The sequence below is a fragment of the Peromyscus maniculatus genome, chromosome 11, assembly GCF_049852395.1.
Source record: "Peromyscus maniculatus bairdii isolate BWxNUB_F1_BW_parent chromosome 11, HU_Pman_BW_mat_3.1, whole genome shotgun sequence".
In the NCBI taxonomy this organism is placed as follows: Eukaryota; Metazoa; Chordata; class Mammalia; order Rodentia; family Cricetidae; genus Peromyscus; species Peromyscus maniculatus.
Genome location: NC_134862.1, coordinates 40,409,242 through 40,425,107, shown reverse-complemented (window position 1 = coordinate 40,425,107; position 15,866 = coordinate 40,409,242). Strand labels below are relative to the sequence as shown.

General features: G+C 47.2%; 1 protein-coding gene across 1 annotated transcript; it reads right to left on the bottom strand.

The window, feature by feature from the left end:
- Positions 1-789: 789 nt before the first annotated feature.
- Fcamr (Fc alpha and mu receptor) lies at positions 790-14,882 on the bottom strand. The gene is made up of 8 exons (XM_076547331.1): positions 14,707-14,882; positions 12,464-12,521; positions 10,862-11,002; positions 5,065-5,403; positions 3,601-3,759; positions 2,538-3,132; positions 1,807-1,925; positions 790-1,247 (listed from the first exon to the last, which is right to left on the bottom strand). The coding sequence occupies exons 1-8, from the start codon at positions 14,743-14,745 to the stop codon at positions 1,093-1,095; spliced, it is 1,605 nt and encodes a 534-aa protein (XP_076403446.1). The 5' UTR covers positions 14,746-14,882; the 3' UTR covers positions 790-1,092.
- Positions 14,883-15,866: the final 984 nt, after the last annotated feature.

Below are 15,866 nucleotides of genomic sequence, written 5' to 3'. Positions count from 1 at the left end.
TTGTCCCTCTTTTCTTCTTTCCCAAACCACTTCCAACTTTGTTCACAGCCTTTGATATCAAAGATTTATAAACAGAGGAACAAGAGGAGATTGGTAAAGAAGGTGAAAACCTCATGAAAAGTACCCTCTTCTTCCATTATTTAGGAAAATCCCAGAAAATCTTGACCTGGTCAAAAGATCTACAGTGTGGTAAGGACAGGGTCCAGTGGAGAGAGAGAGATGGTCAGGTGAATGGCTGTTTTTCCCTCCCATCCCACATACAAACCACCCACTGATGTGGTCATCTAATGCTCTCCCAACCAAAAGTGACGGAGGCTCTTGGGGATTCAGACCTCTTGCCCAGGTGGATCCCCAGAGTCCACCAAACCCATGCCATCCCCAGCCAAACAGGCATGGACATTTAACTGGCTGGGATCCCACTCAGTTTGCAAGTTCACTGGAGATGTAGTGAAATGGATGAAACACAATTACTGCCCTTAAGGAGCTACGGTTGTGCCTGCTCAAGTGAGCCTGGTATATGAGAATGCCGCTGAGCGTGAGCAGCAGGCTTAGTGCTAACAGGCATAGAGGAAGAAGGGAGCCCAGAGAGGCTGCAGCAACAGCATGGAGCTTCACATTTTCCACACCACCAGGAATGGAGAGATTCTGTATATCTATCTATCTATCTATCTATCTATCTATCTATCTATCTATCTATCTATCTATCTATCTATCTATCTATCTATCTATCTACTTATCTATCTATCTTCTAACATCTCTCATATCTCTCTCTCTCTCTCTTTCTCTCTCTCTCTCTCTCTCTCTCTCTCTCTCTCTCTTTCTCTCTCTCTCTCTCTCTCTCAGAAAAAAAGCTTGTAAGGGGCACCAGACTAGGCAGTTGAAAACAACCAGATCACAAGCCCTTTCTGGAAGCCTTCTTTGAATCATTGTACCTTTGGCTGTGGAGAGTGCCTGACCCCCGTGTCCCCAGATAGAGGCTGAGCTCAGTAAAGCTAGTCTTCATGCGGGTGAAGGTGAGAAGGGGATGAAGAAGCCGTGGAGATATTTGGTCTTGGTCCTCCCATGGTGACTGAGCTGTTTATCTTTGCATGCTCAGGGTCCTGGGTCCTTCTCCAGGACAGTCAGGCTGGCTTGGACAGAAGGAAGGTCACCTTGCTGCAAGTTCTTTCCCACAGCAGGGAGCTTGTCTGGTAGGAAATGTGTCATCTGAATTAGAGTGATCCTTGGTGGCCTTTCTGCCTCCTGAGCTGTAGAGACACAGAGAAGGCTGTGAGTATTCTGGGGCAGACATACAGATTTGCCTTCCTAAGAACGAGAGCCAAGTTTCTGGGAATTTCTAAGACAGAAGTCTGGTAGCTGGGCCCATTAGAATAGTGACAATTGGTCCAGATGATTTGATCCCTGTCCCTGGGAATCTCAGCTTCTCCTGCTGCCTCCCGGAAAGTGTCAACCTCTTTTCACCAAGACCACATACCCTGCAGCACTCACGTGGAGCACTTACATTAGGAGTCTGCATCCCTGGAACATTACAATGAGAACTGTGCAGAAAGTTTGCCAGTGTGGCTCCATACCTATGGTTAATCGTTCTTGTCATCCCGCAGTGATCTCCTTAAGCCCAGGAACGCCTCTGAGGCACAAGGGTAGAGGGAATTTTAAAAAGCCACAACGAAGCATAGTTCAATGGTTCAGAGTAGAATTTACCTTTTCTACTCTGGACACTCACTCTAACGGGACCCAGCCCTGAGGGTATCAGGTGGAAAGGACCACTCCTCTCCCCAGCTTTGGGGTTACTTAGGCTCAACTCACAGGCCCTCTCTCTCCAGGGTCTCCTTTTCAGTAGGACCAGAGCCGCAAGCAGAACCAGGGCCAGCACAGTGGAGACTGGAGTCAGGATCCAAGAGTTGCTTTCTCCTCCTGTAAGAGCACTGAAGGTGGGAGGAGTCATGGTCAGGGCGAGGAGAGCACGGACCAGGGAGGTCGGAGCTAGATGACGATCAAGACTGGTACCCCCCCCCTCTCATTTCACAGGTGGACGAGCGGAGTCCCAGGCCACCCTTGTCCCTGTAACTGGCTCCCAGCAGATCTGCTTTCTTCAGCTCCTCAGTCCTAGGCTTCCCTCCACCCTCTCATGCACGGGCCACCACGTGCCATACTGAGAAAGAGGGTGAGTGAGAGCCGGGAGGTTGGCCTTGGCATTCGGCCCTGTCACAACTTTTCTGTGGGTCTTCAGCAAGTTACTTCCCTTCTCTGGAGTTCTGGTCCTCTCATGAAATAGAGAGTTCCAAGGGCTTCAGCCTAAAGATTTATTTCATCACATCATTTAGGTTTTTGCTTGCGGACCACCAGAAAGCATCCAGATAGCGTTATCACAGTGTGGGCACTGAAGTGTGGAGATGGATGGCAGCTGGGGCTTATGTGTCCCATTCCTTCCTTTATGATTTGTAGATACAAAGGGAGAGAGGGCCACAGAAGGAAGGGCTGGCCAGGAAACAAGGCAGACTTGGGGCTCCAGGTCAGAGGAGGGGCCCAACGCTTACCTCTTCATGGATGACCCTTGGCCAGGGGCCCACCTAGGGCCTCCTGATGAAAGCTGGCTTGGTGTTGGGGGGCTATTTTCTCCATCAGTGTTTTCTAGATTCCCATCAGTGTTTCCAGATGGCAATGGCACATGCGTAGTATTCAACATCCATGCACTTGGAGCGGGGGATGACTCTTCCACAGAGTACTGTGCTTGTTGCTTAGAATCCTCTCTTGCTTCATGGAGAGCTTCCCAGGTCACATGCTCTGAGATCAGGACTGATGGCCCGGTGGTTCCTGTGGTCTTCCTGAGTGCTCCTGGAGACACGCTGATCTCTGTTTCCTCCTGAGGCCCATCAGCCTCTGGAGTCGGACCCTTCCCCCAGCCCTCACTGGTGCTAGCACTAGTTGTTTGAGTTTCTGAGTTTCTGGTACCCCATAGCCTAACACCCGGTGTTGTGCTGAACATGCTTCTTGATTTTGAAGCTGGGCTCTCTGGAGTGGGGACTGCTGTCTTGATAGAGCCCTCTTCTCTGCTGCGTGTCCTCGGAACCGTCGTCCTGGCTGTTCTTGGGGTTTGTCTCCCATTGGGTGAAGCTGTAGTTCTCCTTATTCTTGAAGTTAGAGCTGTTCTGTCCCACTGTGAGCCTTGCGCTTCTAGAATCAGGGTGACTTCTGGGGTCCATCTATTGGCTGTAGTTGGAGCTGTTCTGTTCCATTCTGACCCTTGGCCTTCTGGAATTGGGGTGACTTCCGGGGTCCATCTATTGGCTGTAGCTGTAGCTGTTCTGTCCCATTCTGACCCTTGACCTTGTAGAATCGGGGTGACTCCTGGGGTCCATCTGTTGGCTGTAGTTGGAGCTGTTCTGTCCCATTCTGACCCTTGGCCATCTGGAATTGGGGAGCCTCCTGGGGTCTGTCTGTTGGCTGTAGTTGGAGCTGTTCTGTCCCATTCTGACCCTTGGCCTTCTGGAATTGGGGTAACTCCTGGGGTCCATCTGTTGGCTGTAGTTCGAGTTGTTCTGTTCCATTCTGACCCTTGGCCTTCTGGAATTGGGGTGACTTCTGGGGTCTGTCTGTTGGCTGTAGTTGGAGCTATTCTGTCCCATTCTGACCCTTGGCCTTCTGGAATTGGAGTGGCTCCCGGGGTCCATCTGTTGGCTGCTGTAGATGTTATCCCAGGAGATGCTGTGATGAGCTCACCAGAAGCTGGAGATGCTACATAGGTGGTGTTGGAAGGACCTGTGTGGACACACCCAGAGAGAGGCTATGCAGGAAGGCTATCTAGACTAACTACTGGATTCAGCAAAGGACCATTTGATCAAAATGCTTGTTAAGTAGGATGCACCTCACTAAGAGATGCAATCTTCTGCCAATATGTCAGACAAAATTAGAAGGTGAGGATCTCAATGCTCTTCTATGGTTTTGCAAACATTCACATTTTACATTCCTATTTCCTTCCCTCAGGCCTGCATACTCCTATCCAGGCAGCTAGGAGCCTGGGCGACTATTCAACAAAGGAGTAAATCAGCCTCCAATTGCAGCAGGCAGGTGAACTGCATCATTCAAGGGGATTTATATGTTCACCAGAAAGATCAATTCTGACTGGGTGTTCTGCAGAGCAGCCTTTAGGGAGTGTGCATCTGTGCACACACAAACACACAGACCCAGACCCAGACCCAGACCCCCCCCCCACACACACACACATAGTGGGTAGCCATTCCAGCTTTGATCTGGAAGTTCCAACCCCCATTGAGGCTTTGGTAATTGTCACCCCTACAAGACGGGGCCAAGGGAGGACCCTGAAGACCCGAGATCTAGATGCATGGGCTCTCTTGGCTCCTGGACCCTGGGCACTAGAGGTAGACCGAGCAGAGTTCTCCAGAGAACACCGCCAGACTGCCACGCCTTTCCAGACTCTGTAAACTATCCATTCACTTGTAAGTTACGCCACAAAATAAACCTCCCTTTTAACTACGTGGAGTGGCCTTAATAATTTCACCAATACACACACACACACACACACACACACACACACACACACACACACACACCACTTTAGACTTCTATGCCTGAATCTGGATCCAGCCTTTGGAACAGAGCCTTGGAGCTGTCAGATGTCTTTGAGGGACTCAGCTAGGTGCTCCTCTAGGGAAGCCTAGCCCCAGACCTTCTGTCCTTTCATGCAGGCATCACCAGTGCTACCTCATCTCTGCATGTCTGAACACCAAGTTTTCTGGAATCAGAGAAGTCACAGCATCTTTGGACCTCATTTCAAACATTCATTCTGCAACATTCAGGATAGAAAGAACCAGGTGGGTGACCTTATATATACTCCATTGGGCACTCTTCCCTAGTATCTACCTTCTTAAGGATAACTTCTATCTAAACTGAAAGCATACCTCTCAGAGCCTTCCTCCCATTCCCCTATTATTTATTGAGAAAGGCTCAAGGCTTTCTTGGGCTTCTGAGCCATCTCTTGTACCCATTTCTTCTGAACTTTGGCTTTACAAAAAATTGGCCTATCAGCCATCAATCAGCTCATACCTGCAGACACAATCAGATTCATCCTGAAGAACAGCATGTCATTTCGGTCTCCGATGCCACAGCGATAAAGTCCCGTGTCATTCAGTGACAGTCGGGACAGCTTCACCGTGAACAAACTGCTCTGTGGCAAGTCAGTGAGAGCCACACGCCCTCTGTAGTCACGGTGAGTGTAGTGGTTGGTGGACACGATGGTGGAGCAGATCCACAACGGAGGCCCCAGGCGGCACCAGTATTTTCTTTGGTGCCTGTTGACCGAGGAGGGGGCATAATGGCAATGGATGGTGACAGCTCCTCCAGCCTCCCCAGACACCAGCCTTGGGCCTCTCAATGCATTTGCACCTGCAGGCAGAGAAAATTGTCAAAGGGAAGGGAATAGTGCATGCAACCACTGTTAGGGAGTCAGTCATGAACTCTGCTTGTCAGAAAACACACTGGGAAGGTGGCATGTAGAACCGAAGAGCTTTGCCGCTGAGGACGTAGGCCTTGGCCAAAGTACGGAAGGGAGCTGAATTCAAGGCCTCCTCTGAGAGACTCTGACCCAGTGCTTAGCGAACACTTATGGATTTGCTGTGCTCGTGCAAGTCTGTCCAGAGCCTGCATTCATCTCACTAAACTCCATCCACACGCTTGTGAGAAGGAGGAGGAGGCAACTCCAGGCAGAGCGCTCTGGTTTACACAGCATGTAAAGGAGAAGTGCTGCTAGTGTGGACATAATTGTAACGCGAATTGCTGAAATAGCATATCCCCATATATATTGATTGGTGTGTTTTCCTCTGAAGAGAAGCACGTTCTGCTCCGTTTGGCTTGTGCATCTTCCAGGTCAATGGCTGACACTCTCCCACACTAGCCACTTCTCTCTGGAACAGAGCACTGAGCATCCACAGCCCACAGCTGGTACAAGAGCACAGGCAAGAAGTGTTATGGGTATACCTGCTTTGGCAATGCTGAGCTGAACTGGGGTATATATAAGGCAGTGTGCAGGAAGAATTTAATTTGATAAGGTGGAAACAGAAACAAAGTGTGTGTGTGTGTGTGTGTGTGAGAGAGAGAGAGAGAGAGAGAGAGAGAGAGAGAGAGAGAGAGAGAGAGAGAGAGAGAGAGAGAGTTTTGAGACAGGGTTTCTCTGTGTAATTTTGGTGCCTGTCCTGGATCTCACTTTGTAGACCAGGCTGGCCTCCAACTCACAGAGATCTACCTGGCTCTGCCTCCCAAGTGCTGGGATTAAAGGCGTGCGCCGCCGCTGCCACCACCACCCGGCTCAAAGTTTATTCTTTCACTGACTTTTTTACACTATCTCTGAACTCTCTGCTCCTTAATGAGATACCGGGCATAATCTGTGTACGGTAGATTTCATTGTCTCTTCAGGCACACACTGTCTAGTCTAGCCTGAAATTATACATCCAGCCCCATGTGATAACAGACTGAAGCGGAGTGTCTCATCTAGCTGAAGGCTTTCTCTCTGTTCTCGCTAGGCTCTGAGACTGCCAAGGAGGAGATGTACAGGTTGGGTCTCTCGCTTTGCTTTCTTCGGCTACTCAGAGCTGAGGCCTGGGGACCTTCCAGGACTGGCACAGAGAAGGGGGTGGGGTGCATAAGACAATCTTTCCATGCCTGGCTAATGTCCAAAGTCATCTCTTCTTTATTTGCCTTCCAGCTGTCTTTTTGGTGGCTCCTGTCTCTAGTTTCCCCCTTGCAAGAATGGCTTCTTATTTTGCTGGCCTTTTATGGCTGCCAGCAACAGCCCTGTGACTTGTGGCTATTTGCACCTCTTTTTGTGGCCACAGTCTCCTGTAGATGTCTCTCTTCGAGAGGACCCTAAACTAGGTCAAAGGAAGCACATTTTGTCTTAAGAAACCTGGAGGATAATGACAATTTTATTTGGTCACTCTCTAGACATTCCTTCTCTCACATGGCTTAGAGCAAGATGAAATGGCCCCTCTCTATCCAAAACAATTCTTACACCAAGCTCTTCAGTCCTTCTAGAGTTCTTTGCCCTCCCTGAGAAGCCAAGATGGCTGCCTGTTGGTCTATTGTTGAGACCAGTTTCATCATTTTCTTCCCACAGAAAGGCCGCCAAACATTCAACTTGGGATATGAGTACCTGGTTTGCTGTGTGTCTTTATGGCTTCTGAACCCATGAAACTTCTGACCAGTATTCTCTTACCGGGAACAATTAAAGAACTTGTGGATCCTGGTACAGGGGGAAAGTACAAGACTCCTTGTTCAAATTACCATGTTTCAAGAAGAGGTTGAGTATGATAACACATGCTGCAATCTCATCAAGAGGCAGAGGCAGGAAGGGTTTTGAGTTTAGTGCCAGCCCAAGCTACATAGTGAGACTTGTCTCAAAAAAAGAGCAATACCCACCTGGCTCACAGGGATGCAAACAGACTCATCTGGGCATCAGCACCTGGATTAACTGTGCTACCTGGGCAAAGGCTGTGGAAACCACCAGAGAAGTGATTTTCCCACCCACCCACCCCCGACTCTACAGCAACAGCTGAATGAACAAGAACTGGATGCTTAACAGAGCCAAAGAAGTTGACTAGGTGCCCGAGAACCTTTGAATTTTTCAAAAAAATTTGAAAGGGACGCCAATCCAGATCTAGGAGACATTTAGAACACCAAACAGATGAGACTGGAAAAGAATTCCTCCTGTCATATTATAATTCAACTACTAAGTATACGGAACAAAGAAAATACATTGAAAATGCCCAAGAAGCCTCTAGTCACATACAAAGGCAGGCCTGTCAGAATAACAGATTTCTCCATAGGAACTTTAAAAGCCAGGAGAGCTTGTAATAATATATTTCAAGTCTTAAAAGGTATCTACTGCCAACACAGACTGTGATCCCCATCAAAGTCACCTGTCATTGAAGGAGAAATAAAAACTTTCCACTATTAAAATATGCTAAAGGAATTCATGACTATTAACTCAGCTTAACAGAAAATACTTGAAGAAATCCCTCAGATTGGAGAGAAAGCCAAATATATCCACGGGGCCACAGGAAAGAATCAACTTCTTGAATGATAACAGTTAAGCAAGACAGGAATAAGAAAGCACCAAATGCAACAAAATCAACAAAATTTGCCAGGAATTAGTGCACACTTCTCGATTTCCCATAAAAGACGGATTAATGCTATTTTAGGGCAACACCACGGGAAGAGGTGTTCTAAGTGAATTCATCTTTGAAACAAGCAAGTGTCATTTTTCCCCCTAATATCATCAAAATAGATTCAGAGGCCATTTCCCAATGATTGAGGGAGCAATCCTCAAGAGGACATTTCAATTCTGAACTGCACAGAACACAGGGACGCCCAGATATACTAGATACAAAGGCATAGATTAATCCTAATACAGCCAGAGTGGGTGACATTAATACCCCACACAATAGACAGTCACCCTAACAAAAACAAAGCATCTGAGTAAGATGGCACATAGATCAAATGGGTCAGTGGATCTGGCAGATAGCTATGGGACATTCCATCTGAACCTAGCAGATAGACTTTCTTCCCAGTAGCCTAGTGGGTCATATGTTAGAACACAAAACAAATCTTAATACATATAGGAAAACTGGAAAAATTCGTTGTTTTCTATATGGATACAATAGAATAAAATTAAAATTCAATAGCTAAAGAAACTACAAAATAAACACAAACTCTTGGAAATTAACTAGCATACCACTGAATAATGAATGGATCAGAGAAGAAATCAATAAGAAAATTAAAAAGATCTTAGAATTAAAATGAAGATACAACATAGCAACACTTGTGGGATACAATGAAAGCAGTTCTAAGAGGACAATTTATATACATGGAAAAACCACTGGCACCTCAATATACCTTAGGTTTTTAGAAAAATAAAAACAAACCAAACCCAAAATCAGTAGATAGGAAGAAATAATTAAGATCATGACAGAAATTAGTGCAATAGAAATTAAAAAAAATTTTCATTGTAACAAAATTTTCATTATAATAATAAGATTTTATAAACAGAGAGTTGGTTCTTTGAGAAGATAAACAAGATTGACCAACTCTTAGTCAAACTAATGAAAAGAAAGAGGAGACCAAATCAACATTTAGAAATGAAAGGGAAGTGTTAACAAATACTAATGAAATGCAATAAGTTATTAGTACACACCTTAAAAACATATTCCACTGAACTGGAATCCAAAAGAAGTGAATGAATATGGATGTATATGACCTATCAAAAACTAAACCAAAAGGAGATAAACAATCCAATCTATCTGTAATAAGCAGTGAGAATGAAGAAGGGATAAACATTTTTCCTGGCCCCGATGGATTCACAGGTAGATTCTCCCAGACCTTCAGAGAATTAACACCAATACTTCCCAAACTATTTCATGGTACAGGAAAGAAAGGGACACCATTAAATTCTCTCTACAAAACCAGTATTATCTTGATATCAAAACCAGACAGAGACATAACAAAAAAGAAAACTATAAGTCAGTCTTCCTGATGAACACAGACCCGTGAATTCACAGTCACTGTGATTGCCTTCGCAAGACTGACACAAGATCTGGTCTGCCAATATTCTAGTAAGGACATGAGAGGGGCTCAAGAGGCCCCACCCCTCCATGAGGACTTAAAGGGAGTTAATGCCTGCTGGGGGGTGCTCCTGAGGGACCCTTCTCTGAGGATCTATGGGTAGTTAATGGTTGTTGGTGTAGACACTGGCAAGCTGACCATATCTCTGTAGACAACTCTTTATCCATGCTTCTGTAAGCAACCCTAATTAAAGTAATTCACACACACACACACACACACACACACACACACACACACACACACACACGAAAGTTGAAGGTGACTGCTTAGAAAGAGGACAGGGATCTGCTAGGATGGAAGTTGGGCAAGAGAGGATAGTGGGGTGAATATGATCAAAACACACATACATACATGAAGTATCATAATGAAGTCCATTGTTATATATAATTCATATGTACTAATATAAATAAAACTAAAAAATTAGGCCAAGAAGACAAAAACAAACCAACAATAGCCACAAAAGAATTTTAAGATAGTGACAGCAGAGCATAAACTCAGCTGCCTTCTGAGTACTTGTTAGTGGCTTGTCTCTTATGTCTAAGGTCTAATTACAGGACAGCAGCAATCATAAATGCTTTGATAGTAGCAATACCACTGAAGGCTTATTTAAACAACATAACCCAAACCACACCACTCATGATAAAGGTTACTCCTATTACATTTTAAAATTAAAAAGCGAGAATATTAGTCACCATTAAAATATTATTATTATAATGTACACACCCTAGATTCTAGGAATTCTTGTGTCCTAGAGCTGCCACATTTAAAAGGATCACTGTATCATTAGTCAGGAGGATGGGACAGTCTAGCTTTGCTGATTGAGAATCTTTGATTGACTCTTGCCATGCACATAGCTTTTCATGAATACCAGAATTAAGAACCAGCATCTCAAGTGATGAGCTACTAACCGGTAGCTCTTGGCTTCTGTAATAATTAAAGGTTTGAATTTTGTGTTAGTCAACTGTGAGAATTAGAGAACGAGCTGGCATTTAGGATTAATGCACCTGGAGACCCTGTTGCTGTTCTCTGCTTCTTGGTGGATGTGGGGGACCCGGAGTCTCACTCATCTCTATCATTACTGAGAGTAGGGGGTTACTATGACTTCCACTGGGGTCAGGGGTACGGGTGCCAGTGATGCTTGCAGTTGAGACAGACCTTACACTGGGACAGGACTTGGTTTAACAAAGGAGCTCTTTTTGGTCAGACAGAGGGAGAGGCGGGGCTGTACCTGTCAGGGAGTTCCTCCAGCAGCAAGGGGGTGTGGAAGCCGTGTGTGCTTCCATAGTGCAGAGATGGGTCCTGGAAGGGGGAGAGCCAACCTGTAGTCCTCTGGAATGGGGTCGTCTGTGTGGAGGGGTCATGGACGAACCTGGGCAAAGGGAGAAGCCAAGCCATCAGGGGGCACCAAATGCCTACAAAGCCATTCTCAGGAAATAAGTGTGATGTCAACTCTAATTTCTGCCCCACATCCGGTGGACTAAGAGAGCAAGTCCTCACACTGCTCCTGCTGGCTCTGATCCTGCTGGGTATTACGTGGCAGAGCAGAGGTTGGGGGCAGCCAGAGACTACACACCTTAACATTCACAGTCCCTGTGAGGATGCAGGGACGTGTCCCTGGATGAGGATTAAAGTACTGACCAAAATATTTAATGGAATCCTTAGAACAATCAAGTTTAGAATACACGAGACATGAAGAGGACTGTTACCTCTATGTGAACAGAGAGGTCTCATGCCTTCCTGAGGGGCAGCCAGAGATTAGAAGTTCTACATCACACACGGGACAGCATTGACTCTTGCTTTACTCTGATTTGTTGACGAGCCAAACATGGTTAATCCATTTTTAGTGTTATCATAATATTTTCACACATTAATGAATTCAATAACGATTTGTAAGACACCTCTCTGGGTTAGAGTCTAAGTAACGCCCCCCCCCCCACATTCTTCCGTGGCTCACCATTACCATCATAATAAAAGTTACACAGCACTGCAAGGGGAAAGAATCATTTTTACCCTCTTGCCTGGTCTGTTCCTGGTCTGCCTCAGCACACGAGGCTGCAAATACTGTTAGGACTGGATTCTATCTATCATCCAGTTGTCCTCAGCTCCTGGCCCACACTAAACTCTTAATGACTACCATTAAACAAATGACTAAATGCATTTAAATTTTTCATCGTATAATTTCTTTTTTTTTTTTTTTTTTTTTTTTGGTTTTTTTTTTTCGAGACAGGGTTTCTCTGTGTAGCTTTGCGCCTTTCCTGGAACTCGCTTTGGAGACCAGGCTGGCCTCGAACTCACAGAGATCCGCCTGCCTCTGCCTCCCGAGTGCTGGGATTAAAGGCGTGCACCACCACCGCCCGGCGTATAATTTCTTTGTATACTGACTTCTTTACATGTAGGCTATGGTTTCCATTTTTATATTGCTAATGCTGGGCCTGGCACTTAAGTGTTTGTAAAATGAAGGGAAATGAAGCCTGTAACATTTGTGTTTTGCATACCTTGGAACCTTGGAACACCTTGTAAACAGCTAATTCTCAAGCCATCCACTTAAATGGAAGAGAGGGGTGTGTGTGTGTGTGTGTGTGTGTGTGTGTGTGTGTGTGTGTGTGTGTTGGGGGTTGTCTAAACAAAGGCTATTCTAGATATAATGAGCCGGGCATATGCAGTCTCCGGTGAACTCTCGTGGCCTTCATTCCCCCGAGCCCATATCCACAGCACAATCGTGTTGGATCCCAGGGGAGAAGGCGATAGATCTGCCTGGTTGGTCTGAATTCCATTCCCAGGTCTCCAGCAGTCTCTGAAGCCTGACTCTGGGCTGTGTTGGTGGACTCACCATGGAGCAGGCAGAGTATGAGGAGGAGTATTTTCCACCTTGTTCTCTGGTGGGAGACCTGCAACCAAAGACAAGAGGCCCGGGGGAGACATATGAGAAGCTAGAGTGAGTGGCAGGGGGTCCTAGGCACTGCGGCTGTGGAATCTCACGTTGCTCCAGCAGTTGAGTGCTCTACTTGAAAGGCGGGGCCAGAGAACTGCCTGTCTGGGCAAGTGGGACTCTACAGAGTAGTGCAGGGTGGAAAGCTCCCATTTAAAGCTAGAGCACAGTTTGTGATGCTTGGAAAGGGCATTCTCAGGGATCTGGCTCTTCTCCGTGAAAATATGGCGGTTTTGAGCCACTGATGGACACTGTGTGTTGGGGGGTGGGGGGTGGGGCGGTACCACATTCCTGGGATGCAGGATATCCCTCTGCTTTCTCTTTTCATCCTTTCTCCTTGCCGTGGGGAGTTATTTCTTCAGGGGGAGCCTTGTGTCTCACTGTTCGTGAGCGACTGAGTTAACACTAAACTTTCACCCTGCTGGCACTAGGGCGCCATTCTGTTTCTTCTCCATAGTCTCTAGAAAGCTCTCTCGGTCCCTCCTTGTGTCCATCTGACCTTCGGTTCTGCATTCTTCCGCTGGCCTTGGGAACTCACTGAAAGCAGAGCCTTGTGTCACATCCTTTTACTTTTAGACTCCAAAACCAGATGGAGCACTGTGTGAGCCCCGTGGGCAGCTATGGGGATCAGGAGTCCCGTGCTCCGTCAGGGAACCCCATAAGGGTCACTTCTCAGGGATCAGAAAGACTGAGATTGTACCTCATACACATCGTCTGTGTTCTCTGAGGATTTTCAGGGTGCCTGGCTGCGGTTCTCTGGACCCACAGGTGCCATTGTTTTGTTTTGTTTTTTTAATGTGAACGTATACTTTACCAGTCTTAAAAATGATCAGTGTGCCAACTTTAAGGCACACAGGCAAGGAACCCTCTTGACTCTCAACTATACCCAGTTGTGCGGGAACGCATCCAAGGAGGAGAAAAAGGAATAGAAGGGGACAGAGAGAAAGTAGGAGAAAGGAAGAGTAAAGGGGGCATAGGAAAGAGGAGGAGGGACAAGAAAGGAAGACGGGAAAACCTAAAGACTCTAGAGTAGGCTGCCAGCAGCCGCTTGTGCCCTGGCTTGGCTCTACTCAGCCATGTCTTCTAGAGCCTTGGGCTGCCCTACTGTCTAGGGCCCCAGAGTTGCTTGTTTGAAAAGATCCAGGTTTCTCCCATCTTCCAGCTCCCTCCACCGCTCCCTTGGGCACTGTCAAGGGCAATCCCCTCCCTTCGCCTGCCTTACCCCCTCCTCTCCAGGCTCTCCCAGGGTGTGGCTGCACCTAGTCCCTAGTTTGATTAATATTCACCAAATCCAGGTTCCCTGCGTGCTCGGTACTCTGACTTCCCCAGGCTACCGTTTCCAAAGTGCCAAGTCCTAATACAGTTCACGTAAAGGCCAACATCACCAGGCGGCCCTGCTCTTCTGGAGCCCAATGGTGTGGCAGTATCTCAGCTTCAGGAGCAAAGCTGCCTCCGTGGGGCAATGAGGAAGCATTGTGTGTGATAAAATAAAATGTCCCTAGCTACTTATCAGTCTTGATTGGGGGCTGGAAGGATATCGTTCCATGGAATGTCTCCAGTCACCCTCCCTGCCAATGACCTTCAGGAATCCTTTCTGCAGGACACTGGGACTCCCAGGCCTTTGTTACCCTGCACCACATTTAGAGTTTAGAGTCCTGTGCCCCCCAAGTCCTGCCGGGAACCACAGCCACCTCATTTTCATTACAGGCTGGTGTGTGGCTTCCCTTAGCTCCCCCTTACCCCTCCCTGAATCCCACTTCTCGTCCACCTTCATCCCCATTCTGTGGGGTGATCTGGCATGTGCAGAGAGAAGAGGACAGCATCACCAGGCTTGGCTTGGCTGGAGGCTGCTGTGTTGACCCAGCTGCTTCTCGTCCACTACAAAAGAAGAGCCTTGCCTGGGCATCTATGTGTTCTGCATCTAATGTGTGCTGCTTCTGTCCTTCCCCGGGTTTCAGACTCAGCATACTTTGCTGGGGCTGAGAAGAGGGTACAGAAAGGAAATGCTGGGGCCTGAACTCCTAAAGTCTTCTCTGGCCTCTGGGAAGAGCCTGTCTGCTCTGAGGTAGGCCCTAGAGTCACATTTGCTGCTGCAAACTACTACTGAGAGTGAGACCCAGACCTCCAAGAGAAAGCCATGTTACCTTTTGTTCTCTGGGCTTAGCTGGGGCGTCTTGGTCCATCTTAGTCCGGAACAAAATCGACTTGGACTTTTTCTTTTATCCAAGGAGAGGCTCGTGTTTCGGTGTCTGCCGGTTACTTTCTCTAGATCTGGAGACGGAGAAGGCAGGGTGATGTGTTGATAGTAGTGGGAGCTGGAGCTGGAAGATTGGGGCAAAAGGGGGAGCCCGGCTACTCACCTCGGACCAGTTGTATCAGGGTCCCTTCTCTTGAGTTTTACTGATGAAAGTCAGTTCTGGCCTCTTGGCCTCACTGTCACTTTGGAACCTTCTCCAGGGCTGGTGACAGTAACTTCAGGGAAGCACATTGGTCCCTAGCTTCCCTTCTCTTATACTCTGTTGGAGATCCCAGACTTTTAGGGTGCCCCATCTCAGAAGCCCCCTTAGGAACCTCCAGAACCAGTGATGCAATGGCTGAGCCGGGGAGAAGGGGATTTCAGGGTTCAGGAAAGGAATTCCCCCGAAAGCTGGCCACCAACTGCTGCCCCACTGCTGACCTGGACACATCAGCTTCTGTGAAGAAGGCATTTGAGCGGTTTGGTTCAGTGGCCTTCCATTTAAATTCATGCTCTGCTGCTCATCGACTCGTGTCCTGAACAAAGAACAATAAACTAATGAGATGGTCTTCACAGAAAGAGAACACGGGCAACAGGGGCCTGAGTAGATGTTGCCCTTGAAAAGCACCACCGGAATTCCCCTTGGGAAACTGTCTATAGAGGCTCTTCTCTTTGCAAAAGATACAGTGTTCCTACCCCTCTTTAGTCTTGAACTGATACAACCCAAGCACTCAAAACAACTGTGCTCAGAGGAGGAAGGATGCTATAGCTGGTGGTTAAGGACCCTTTCCAGGATCCCTCATAGATAATGACAACCTTGGGCCAGATCAAGGTTGGGCCAGACCCTTCTTCCTTAGAATGAATTCAGTTGGTGCTTTGTTACACAACATGAACCACCAGGGGCGGTTGTGGATATTATCCAATGCTTCCCCAGGTGTGAAGACATTGAAGTAGAAGGGGGATTCTTGGAGTATGACTAGGACATTCTCTCTCTCTCTCTCTCTCTCTCTCTCTCTCTCTCTCTCTCTCTCTCTCTCTCTCTCTCTCTCTCTCTGTGTGTGTGTGTGT

Excerpts from the sequence above, each read along its gene's own strand:
- Fcamr (XM_076547331.1), bottom strand. The coding sequence starts at position 14,745 with ATGGACCAAGACGCCCCAGCTAAGCCCAGAGAACAAAAG. Across the intron at positions 11,003-12,463 it reads CATACTCTGCCTGCTCCATG|GTTCGTCCATGACCCCTCCA; the intron begins GTGAGTCCACCA and ends CCCTTTGCCCAG. Across the intron at positions 1,926-2,537 it reads CAAGGGTCATCCATGAAGAG|TGCTCTTACAGGAGGAGAAA; the intron begins GTAAGCGTTGGG and ends TCCCACCTTCAG.